This window comes from Apis dorsata, unplaced genomic scaffold (assembly GCF_000469605.1).
Source record: "Apis dorsata unplaced genomic scaffold, Apis dorsata 1.3 scaffold_242, whole genome shotgun sequence".
Taxonomy (NCBI): domain Eukaryota; kingdom Metazoa; phylum Arthropoda; class Insecta; order Hymenoptera; family Apidae; genus Apis; species Apis dorsata.
In genome coordinates, this window is record NW_006263521.1 from 14,029 (window position 1) to 26,639 (window position 12,611).

Here is a 12,611-nt window from a genome sequence, read left to right on the forward strand (position 1 = left end):
GCTAAATCCATATATTTTTATTTATTGTTTTCCACTGCCCAGTCAACATTTGTATTAAATTAATAACTTTTTAATAAACAACTGCGCAATAAAACTTTCACATATTCAGTATAATAATAATCTTGACAACATAAAAAATCATTAAAATTAGAGAATGATATCTTTTTCTAATAAATTTACCTGTATTTATCAAATAAACAATAATAAATAGCTTTATTTGAAATAATTTTTGAATTATTTGAAATAAATTTTATTTAAATTTCCAAACAATCGGTACAAAGAACTATATATATACATAATTCAAAAAATAAATGTCCGATACTTGTAATAATATTCAGTAATATAATTAACATATTATTGATTGTCGATTTGCTAATCGGCCTCTGGCAGCGTTCAGTATTAACCGAACATCGGTTAATTGGCTTTTCTCACTTACGTATACGAAAGGAATTGCAGAGAAAACGGTATATCGATTTAAAAAGTACATTAAACGCAAAGGAACGCGTATCATCTAATTTAGCCGGGAATAAAAATGAGCGGAAAAGAAAAAGAGATGGTAGAAATGCGATTCAATGATTTATTCCGTGAAAAATGCATATATGATCGAGATAGTGAAGGTGAATAATTAGTGCGCGGTAAATCAATCGGAGTTTAATAGAAAATTATAATCGTTGAACATTATCAAGTTTGGATTGAGAATTATAATAGAAAAAATTGCTTAAATAACTTTTATAATGAGTGATGAAACATGATTGAAATTAAAATTGCTTGATGTAAGTGGAGCACAAAAATAAAATGAGTTGATAAATCATTTCCTTATATGAAATTATTAAAAAAAAAAACGGATAATATATTATAATTTCTGTAACGAGATATTTTCAAATTAAAGAAATATATGAATTGATAATTGTTTTTCTTTCAAATATGTGTTTATAATTCGCGAATTTGTTATAATTTTTAAAACTATAATTTATTGATTTTTCTGTTATTTAATAATAAATAAATAAATAATAATATATAAAATATATAATATATAAAATAAATAAATTAATAATAAATAAAATAATAGATATTTTTCTTTTTTTTTAGATTTGGATTAAATTGTTCAATTTTAATTTTGATTAATATGATAATGTGATAAATTGATTTTTTTAAATTAATCTTACATTACATGATCCTCTATACATCATAAATTCATCCTTTTTATTTTATCTCTTCATCAAACTATATTATTCTAATATTTTAATAAATATTGTATGTAAGTATAAAATTCTGAAGTAACATATCTGAGAAATTTTCTAATTTAAAATCAATTTCCATTTAAAAAAAAAGAAATTTAATATATTATTGTGCAAAACTAGAAAGATGACTATTAAAATGCATCTAGTTATAACAACATAGATGATACATGAAGAAACGATGCGACAGTCTATACGACGTAGAGGGCGACGACATGTAAAGAAACCGCCATCTATATGATATATGAAAGACGTCCTAGTAATTCTAAGTAAAAAAAAATTGAAACAGTTTCATTTTGTATAAAATCTTTTCATATATATAGACTCGAATAACTTTATCATTATTTTGTATAAAATATTACAATATATGTGTTTGATATATTAATAGATATATATTTTATATATGTTATATATTACTAAGTTATTATTATTTATTATATATTTAATAAATTTTGCATGAATTTTAACAATTTATAATATCATCTTAATACGAAATAAATATTATGAAATAAATATTATATTAAAATGTTTATTAAATGTTAAATTAAATGCTATAATGCTATTATCACATCATTAAATACATACAATATATTTATATGTAATATGTAAATACATAATAATATTTTATATGTAAAAATATTTTATGTATTATTTAATATGATTAATATATTTACATTAAAAATATTTCGATTAACATTAATATAACTATTTATATTAAAATTTATATTATATATATATAAAATTATATATATTAAATTATATAATTGTAACTTAATATGATATAAATAATTAATTAATTAATTATAATATTTTAATATTGTAAATATAAATTTGATATAATAATTTTTAAAAACTATAATTACAAATTTTATCAAATAAAAAAATATATTTAATAATAAAAATATTCAAATATTTTAATAATTAAAATAAGTATTAAACCACTATCATAAATAAATATCACTATTATAAATTTTCAAAATTTTAAAAAAAAAATATATTTTGCTCTATTCAATATAGCTATCTTAAAATTTAAACAAACCTAATATTAATCTTTTTTTTCATTAGTTTTCTTTGGATAAATTCAAAAATTTACAAAGCGAAAGAAATCCAATATGTCTCTAATCGATAAACTATTCGTGCTTTTAAAAAGCAAACTAATTATATCTGTGTCGTGTTGATTAATGAGCATATCTCGGTAATTTAATGACAAAATGCTAGATTCAATTCGGCTCTTTTCTCTCTTTTCTTCTCTTTCTCTCTTTAGGCTCCACGAGCCGTCTTTGCCATAAAGTATATGTTCGCAGCGCATGATAATCGCGCGAGTTATCTCGTGACAGTTTAATCCTCCCCGAGGAAATTGAACGATGCCGCAAAGTACAAACAAAAATTGCCATCTAAAGCTTTGGGACTAACATCCTATCTAAGTAAACGATTGTAGTCTTATTGGAAATGCATTTGATTATCCTTGCATCAGTACTCAAAATTTTTGACATTACTGTTTTGATTACTATAATTTTCTGATATCTGTTGTACAATTAAAAAATATTTTTTTTGTTTATCTATTAAAAATTTGGAATTAGTTTTTTCTTTTTTATATCAATTTGTAATTTTGTTATTGATTGCAAATTAATATTATTTTATTAATATTATTAATATTAATAGGTTTCATTTGCTTAAATAGAATGATAGAATTTTCTAATTTAAGCTAACCTAATCTATTTTAAATATTTAAAATAGATTTTTTTTTAAATATTTAAATTTTATTTCTCGTAAAAAATATTCTCGTAGAAATTTTTAACTTTTTTTCTTTTTTTTTCTTTTTATATTAATTTCTAATTTTATTATTAATTAAAAATCTTATATTATAGATGTTAATAATAGATTACACTTATTTAATAAATTCTTTAATCTGACCTAATATATTACTTACTTAAATTTTATAGAAAATGAAATATCAAAATTTCTAATTTTTTTCTTTTTTATATTAATTTCTAATTTTGTTATTATAATAATATAATAGTTATATACATTAATGTTATTTTATAATTAATTATAAAAATTACATACATTAGTAGATTTCAAAAATAAAATGATAGAATTTTCTAATGTAATTTAATCTAATTATTTTAATCTAACTATTTTTTATAAATAATAAATATTTATGGATTTGATACTATGTATAATTTAGAAATTTTATTTATATTACAATATTTAAAATTTTCAAAAAAAATTTTATTATCTTTAGTATAGTTAATTTAATTTTTCCAATTAATATTTTTCAAACTTTTAAATGGTATTTCGGAATTTCAGAAAATTGGTTTTTCTGATCTTTAATCCTTCTTGAACTTTTCTTTCAAAAGTCATACAAAAAAATTTAGTATCTTTTCATATATATATTTTGATCTATTTGATCTACTTTATACTAAATGTTCAAAAGAATTTTTTTTTTTATATTTCTTGCGACACAACAATGAAAATAAATATTTTGCAGAGAAAAATTGAAAAATTTTTATGTATTAATTATTAAATAGGATTAATTTAATGAAATACAAACCATAAATTAGTTATTAATATTGATATGAAAAAATTATAAATATCTCTTGTATAGTTAATAATAAAATAATAAAATAAAATAATAATTTTTAAATTTTCAAATAATAAAGACTCAACAATAAATTTTTATATATAAATGAATTAATAATTTCAATAATAAATTTTTATAATATCATTTACTTATTTTCATTTTATTAAATATCATAAATGATAAATATAAATTATATAATTTTATTTTTTATTTATTACATCATTAAATTGTATAAATCATTTATTAAATAATAAAAATTAATATTAAATTATTATTGTGCATATTCTTTTTTTTTATTTTTATTAATATTCGATTACTATCTCATTAATTAGCTTAAATCTTAATGCTTTATTTAATACGAAGGATATATATCTTATTCGAGGAGATATAATTGATTTAGGTTACATTTGTGTCATCAAAGCAAACTGAGATTTGCTTAATACGATTGTTCTAATATAAATCTTGATTGATATAGATCTATTAGAATTATTATAATTTTAAATATCGAATTATAGACTTATATAGATAAGACTTATATAATTTAATGTTAATATTTAATATTAGAAACAGTTACAAGCGACTACTTGAGTATTTTACAAATTTTGTATAATTATTGTATCAAAGAAAAATCAATGGAAAATGAAACATAAATATATATGAATAATTTTAATATTGTCAAAATTATCTTTCATTTATTTCTTGAAATAATTAAATATAATTAATTTGATAAATAAATTATTTGAAAATAATTTATTCTTCAAATAAAATTTTAGAATTTATTTATATGTATTTTTATTTTAGATAAATTTATTTATTTTACTTAATAATTCTTTATTTATTTTTATTCCAGAAATAAAAAGTATCTTCTATATAAGATAAATATCATCAAAGAGTATTTCAAGTGCTATTATAAATCAATCGAAAACAGTTTTAAATGGTCACCATGTACTATAGACTAGTTGTACGTCAACTGGTGACTGAACTCTGACGATCTAATGATAGAACTCGTTGCACGAACATATAATTGCTCTTGAACCTGATCATAATAATAGAATTATGCGATAATAACCAATAAACGCGATCGTGCATCTGCTCCTTAAAGTGTCGATCATCGTTTTTATCATTTAGTATCTACCAGCTCTTCGCTGTTTACGCGTATTCCATGCAAGAATATGAAACAACATGGTGAAAAAGAAAAGAGGGAGAAAAAAAAGGGAGAGTGTCGAGGGCAGTTAATTAAGCGCATGAGCTTACGATCAAACGATGCGTTCGGATAACAAACGATTTTCTATCAGAGTGAATCATTGATTACTCATGGTCTGCAGGAAAACGATGCACGGAAAACTCGGTGAAAAGTGAAGGAAATAATTGGGATTTGTAAAGTTGTAAATTTGTAAGTAAAATTTATGGAAAATTTTATGAGCAATGCGTATTTTTATAAAATTGTTATTTTATTAAAATTAGAATTTTATTAAAATAATTTTAATTCAAGAATTATTAATTTATTAGAATATATATAATATAATTATTATTGTATTATTAATAGATTGAGAATATTTATATCAGATATAAAAATGTTCATATATTTATTTATATTTTTATAAAGAATTGGAAACAATTTGAATTAGTGATTTTACTCAGAAAAAAATAGATAAAAATTCAGATTAAAAATTAATATATTTGATGATTTAAATTATTAACATTTTTAATAGTTTGTAATTTAGAAATTTAAGGAATAATAGTTTATAATATTTTTTTTATTTGTATCCAAAGTTAATAAATGTTTTTAAATTAGTAAATATTTTTTTAAAGAAATTATTATATTTTATTAATATATTTGTATTAAAGTAAAAAATTTAAATAAAACATTTAAGAACAGAAAAACATGTTATATAGAATCTTCATTAATAATAGAGATATAAAAATAAAATTATACATATTTATAATCAATCAAAGATTACTAAATCACTCTCAAATATATACAATATCTAAAAATACAAAAAAATTTATTATACATTTATTTTCTACTTATTATTTTCCTTTATAAATGGACAATAAAAGTTTTTGCATAATTGAATTGAATTTGAAAATTATTAGTAGAAATTGTAATTTATTTCATATGAATAATAATAAAATATTTTATCTAAAAAAAGAAAGATGGATAGATAGTATAGTATAATTCTTTGTTATTACTTAAAGTAATTCAAAATTTATCCAAACTTTTTATTTGATATCAATTTAAAATAAATATGAAATCTTATATAAGATGAAAAATATAATTTTGGTTTAGTGATTTTTATATTCTATAAATATACTTATATAATAAATTAAAAAAATTCTCTAAACATATATAATATATAATATATATTTAATATATATTTAATATATTATATTTATATGTATATTTATATATAATATATATCTATTATATATTTTTAATATCTGAAATATTTATAATTAATTTATCTCTTTTTATTAATAATAATTAATAATAATTTATTTTTATAATTGTTTTATTAATAATAGAATTAAATAAATTAATTAAAATCGGATTTCCGATTTATTTTGTTAAATAGATATCAAACAAATGGAATAAATATTTAAAAATACTGAGGTAATAAAGTAATATTATTTTTTCATTTATCATTGTCATTATTAATTTTTTATTTAGAGTTATATATATATAGAGTGCATAATTTCTTTTTTAAACTAGTAAATATTCAATTTTCATTTCTAATTATGAATTTTTAATAGGAAAAAAATAAATATTTGTATCATAAATATAAATAAATATTTGCAATATCTGTATTTAACTATTTCTTAATAATAAAAGATGATGTGTTTTTATGTATTTCAAATTCGAATTCCATATATTTCGAAGTTGAAACAATTTTCATCGAATTTTGATGCAGTCAATTTATTTTTATTAATTTCTAGCCTATAAGCGATAAGAAAAATAGAAACTCTTTAAAGTAAAATAATAAAGATTTAGGAATAGAAAATTACATTTATGATTTTTTGAAAAAAAATTAATAAAAAAAGTTTTCAAATTTTCTAAATAAATCATTTTATTATACAAATTTTATTTATTATACAAATTATATTATGTAAATCATTTTAAAAATATTCATTTTAAATCATCATTTAATATTTTTTTGTCATTGTATTCTGTAATATTTTTCAATATAATTTTTTATATAAATTTTAACAAAACTGTTTTTAACTAAAAAATTTTTGGCTTTGAAAAATTAATTTCAATATAAAAAATAAGAAATTTCTAGCGTCTTCAATCTGTATTTTCTCTCTTCTCTCTATTTTTCATTTAATCCATTTTTATTTCAAAGACGACTTAACAATATCCTCCTTCGCTCCTTCGAACATAAGTTAACAAACACGTAATTCAAGAAACATTCATCAAATTCCACTCACAGAGTACTCTTTGTACTTCTGGAAGTAGTCAGACTAAACATAAACTAGATATTGCATTTCTTGACAACGGATCATAAACCCGTTGAATGGTTGCTCTCGTTGTGGGGCAGAGTAAATGTGAAACAGTGTGGCGGGTGCAACCACCGTTGGTCGAACAACAGCGACGAGACGTAGGCGTAGAACTACATTATTTAAGGGCGAGTTCTGTCGCTCATAAATCGCGTCCTCGGCCGAGTCAATCCCGCGGGAATCGAAGTTTCTCTGCCGCATTTCCACCCGGATAGCAAGTTTTCTTTGGCAATGGCTTTGGGATCGGTGATCGGCCTCTTTGAAGTTCTCCACGCACTAGCGATAAATTTCCGTGAAGAGAAACTTTGTTTTCTTGTCTGTTCCATGTTGCCACGGTGATTTTTTTTTAATCTACTAGCACAAGATCGCGCAGGAAATTGCAAATGTATTGAAGACGCGATGAATATTGTTCAAGTGAAAATAATTAAAGTAAATTTGAAGATAAAGAAACAAAAAGAAAAAAAAGATATCCATTTTAATTAATGAATGTAAATTATTGTATAAGAAAAATGAATAAGAATTGATTAAGAATGGTTTCGAAAGTAACATAAATAATAGTGAAATTTGAGATACTTCGAATCGCTTCAAATTTATTTATATTTATTTTTATATTATATGAAAAATTTAAATCATTTTGAACATAATTCGAAATTCAAAACTTTTGATAAATTTTTTTGAAATTTTTAAGTTATAATAATGTTTTGAAATTCTTAAGTTACAATAATAATAAAATTACAATAAAATTTTGTGATATGTTTATAGAAATATCAAATAATAATAATATAATGATACATATTGTCATGAACATATAAATGTATATTTTCGAAATTCAATGTAATAATAGTAATTTTTTTTTCGAAAAGAATAATTCGAAAAGTACAGATAAATAATGATTATATATATAGAAAAAAGTTGTTCAAAATGTTCATTTCTACAACATATTCAAAAATCATTAAAATTGAACGTGATTGTAATTGTTTTTTAAATAATTACTAAATATAATTATGATAATTTTCTGGATTTCAGTTATTCTGAATTTCTTATAATAGATATTTTACGTCAATGAATTAAAGTAATTAAACAATAGAAAGATATTGAGTACTCATTGCGCTATCACAATTCTTAAGATTTTTTTCAAGACATTCAAAACGGTTAAGACTTTCAAAACTTTCCAGAGTTTTTTCATATTTTAAATGAATTATGTATTTTAAGGAATCGAATGGATGCAATGTGATTTTTTTTATATTTTATTTTTTATAGCGATGTGGGACCCTGAAATTCTTCAAATTAGTAAAAATTAAAAAAATTTATAAGGTTAAAATCATAAAGATTATTAAAAATTATAACTATTATAACTAACTAAAATATTCAATAGAATCAAATATGAATTTTGCTGAAAAATTTTTACTTTATAATATATATAAATATATTATATAATATAATATATATAAATATATAGATATTTTTTATGTAAATACAATAGTGCCCGAACAACTATCACAAGACAAGTCATTCAAAGAGCTAAATATTTTGAAAATTATTGTTGAGAGTTGAGTATGTTCTTTCTTGATTTCGCTTGCTTTAATCGTGACAAATAAGAAAGAAAAACATTGCATATAAGTGAGATAGAAAAAAAATATTTGTGTTTTTTTTACGATATTTTAAGTTTCCATTTAAGATATATACGTGTTAAAAATTAAAGTTTCGATTCCAAGTACTATTGATAAAAATAATTTTATGACAGTTAATCAAATGAAAAGAGTGAAGGTTAACCAAGTATTATTATTATTATTATTAATTACAAATATTACAAATATTTTTATTTTATAAAAATATGACCTCTTTTAAAATTGTTTGGGAATCCATGATTTATAAAATATTTTCAAAATGTTTCATCCACATATCATTAATTTTTGAGTTACAAATATTTTGTTATAAAAATAAGTATTTTTATTTATTTTAAAAATTTCAGCTTCTATTGATTAGAATTAATAAATTTTTGTAATTATTAATTTTACTCGTGAACAGCAAATCGGAATCGAAAACAATTTTCAAAAGAATTATATAAAATATAAGATTTCATGATTGATAGATTCAGATGAATTTTTTAAAACTAAAGTAGAAATTTCTAAAGCTTTAAAAGTTCTTTAAGAAAGAAAAGAAAAACTGTGTTTAAAAAATGGTTTGCAAGGGTTTCGAAATCAACATGACTCCGAAGTTTGAAGTTTCATCAAAGTCTACTGAGGTTGCACATTTTCTTATTATTAAAAATAATAGTTCTTATGAAGAAAAAAAAAATATACAACAGAAAAAAATAGAGGAAAAAAGATTTATATTTATTTGAGTTTTATTTCTTTATCTTTTGTATCTTTTTTTTAAATTTGAAATAAATATTTTTGATATTCGAGTTTTTTATTTTTAATTTTTAAATTTTTTATATATATATTTAATATGTTGAAAACATTAATAATTAATATATGAGAATTAATTAAGATAATATTTAATTTATAAATATTTATTAATAATATATAAATATTCAAAAATTAACACTAATAGATATTAAATAAGTATTATTATGGATATTATTTTATTCAAAAATTATTAATTTATTCAAAGCATTTACTTTTTAAATTTATTCTAATTATAATAAAAAGTCACAATTAATTATAATTATAATTCTTGCTTCATAAGCAAATAAAAAAGTTGATAAATAATTTTAAATATATAAAATATATTTAAGAAGAAATGTGTTAATACACATCAATATAATACAAGTCAATAATTTACATAAACAAGCAAAAATATTTTAATGTTATAGACAAAATATATAAAATTTAAAAAACATACAATTTATTGAATATTGAACGTTATTTTGATCATTATTTTAACAGCCATAATTAACTTTACAATAAAATTTTTATATAAAATTTTTATTTTTTATCTATTATTCAAATCAGTTTATCTACTTATCAAAACATCAAGGTTATAACTAATTAAAAAAATTTAAAATATACTTTATCTTTTTTTAATAATATTTTAATTACAATATTATAATAACAAGTTATTATATAAATTATAATAGCAGCATCTGTTTATATTAATAAATAAAATTTGAAAATAAAATATATATTATTAAATATTTTTTTTAGTTATTTTTTTTTAATTTATCAAATAATTAATAATTAAAATTTAATCATATATATGATTAAATTAAAAATTAAAATAAATATTAAAATATCTGCAAAAAATACCATTTCTTGATCTCGATGATTTTTTAATATATTATCAAGATTATCATATTGAATAGTGTTGTGAAGTCGCTGACAGTTGTTTATTAAAAAATTATTAACCTAACTCAAATCCAATATAAATCATGAAATTAGAAATTAAATAAATTTTTATTTGACATTAATTAATTTATATTAATTCTAAATTTAATTTCTATTTAATTTTAAATTAAAATTAAATAAAAATTCATTTAATTGCCGATTTAATGATTTGCATTGGATTTGGACTAGTTTTTTTATTTCTGTAAAATGATCGGCCATCAATTGTGATAATAAAACCAACCTGATTTAATTAAATTTTTTCCAAGAAAAGTTTTTATTAATATCTTTTTAACGAACAACAATCGCTAAATAAAATTTTCATAATACTATTCAAGGTAATGATCTTAATAATATATTAAAAAGTCATCATCGGATGATATCTGTTTGTAAATAATTACCGAAAGTTTTAGGTTTCTAAATCTTTTCGAAAATGTCATTATTTTACATTTAATTCATTTCAATCAAGATATCTATTTATCTTCCAGTTATAATCCTAATTCAAAGGAAAAAAAAATAATCTATTTTTTCAAAATATTCGAATTTTTTATTTTAATCCAAAAAGATTAAAAAAAATAAAGAAAGAAAAATACTTATTATCTCAAAATACAATCTTTAAATACAAAAAATCACAATTTAAATAAGATATTCATTTCTTTAGATCCTGCGATAAAAGCTCATGTACGTCGGCTATTGTCACCTGGACAACCGGTATGTGACGAAACGGATTCGTCAAAGATATCTCTCGAGGCAACAACACCCGCGAATAACCCTAGAACAGTGTCGTCCGGCAACGGAGAAGGTACGGAACTAAGGAAACCTAGAACACCAGAACTTCCGGGAGGTTCGCCACAGGAACCAACTGGAGCGACACAATATGCGACCAGAAGCAATGGATCCTATAGTGATGCCTCTGGCTCTTCCGAGTTAGAGGCACTACTTCCACCAATGGATAGTTTTAAAGAAGAGGAACGCGCCCAATGGGAGCCACTTTCCGGCGACAAGTTTTCCAGACAGAAGAACACACCTAGGTAAATGACAATGAAATTTTTTTTTTATAAGAAAAAATTTTTAATTGATATTATTGATTTTTTTTTAATAAATCTTTTTTTTGTTCCTAAGATTATATTTGCTCAAAGAGATTACAAAAATATGAGATAAAATATAAAAGAAATATCAAGATTTTGATTATTTAATTTGATATATTGAAACAAAATAGAAATTTCAATGATTTTTTACTATAGGCATTATTTAATATCTTTTTATTTAATGTTTTTTTTTCATTGTAATAGGAAATTTTTATGTATATATATATATTTAAGTAGAATTTTTTAATTTTTAAAAAATTAATGAATATAAATTATTGGCACAATAATTTAAGAATATAGATACAAAACAAATGGATATTTGAAATATATTTTGTTTTTGATTGTTATAATAATGAAAGCAAAATGCAATCATTCACATACTAAGAACAAACTTATAAACTTATAAAAAAAAAATTTTTTTTAAATCAAAATTTGCTATTATGGATTCAATATTTACAGATTCATTGTGATTAAAATAAAATTTATATGTATAATTAATATAAAACAAGATATTATGATTTTGTTATTTGATTTGATATTTATATATCATTAAAAACTTATTTATTAATATTTTAATATTGTTTTTATTTAATTTATTTTTAATTTATTTTAATTTAATTTTAATTTATTTTTCTTAATTTTTATATTATTATATTATTTTACAATATATTACTTATTTGATTTTAATTTAAAAAAAGCAAATAATTCTTAATAATAATTTTCTTAAAGTATCTATATTATACTTATGTCACTTTTTTTATATGAAAATTATTAAAATTATTTGTTTGATTTCATTATCTTAAACATCTTTTATCTTTAAAACTTCCTATATAATATATAGAAAAATACAAAATAAAAAGAATATCTCATATTTTCT

The 12,611-nt window shown here is 19.8% G+C and overlaps 1 protein-coding gene across 3 annotated transcripts in view; it reads left to right on the forward strand.

Moving 5' to 3' along the window:
* Positions 1 to 12,611, forward strand: part of LOC102678535 (PH and SEC7 domain-containing protein 1-like) — a 43,053-nt gene that overhangs the window by 12,877 nt on the left and 17,565 nt on the right. For all 3 annotated transcript variants that reach the window (XR_421800.2, XM_006615829.2, XM_031510554.1), the window contains exon 2: positions 11,308 to 11,677. Coding sequence is in view for 2 of the 3 variants with exons in the window: in XM_006615829.2 (XP_006615892.1) it covers positions 11,595 to 11,677 (83 nt within the window). In the remaining variant the exon portion in view is untranslated. The remainder of the gene's footprint in view (positions 1 to 11,307; positions 11,678 to 12,611) is intronic.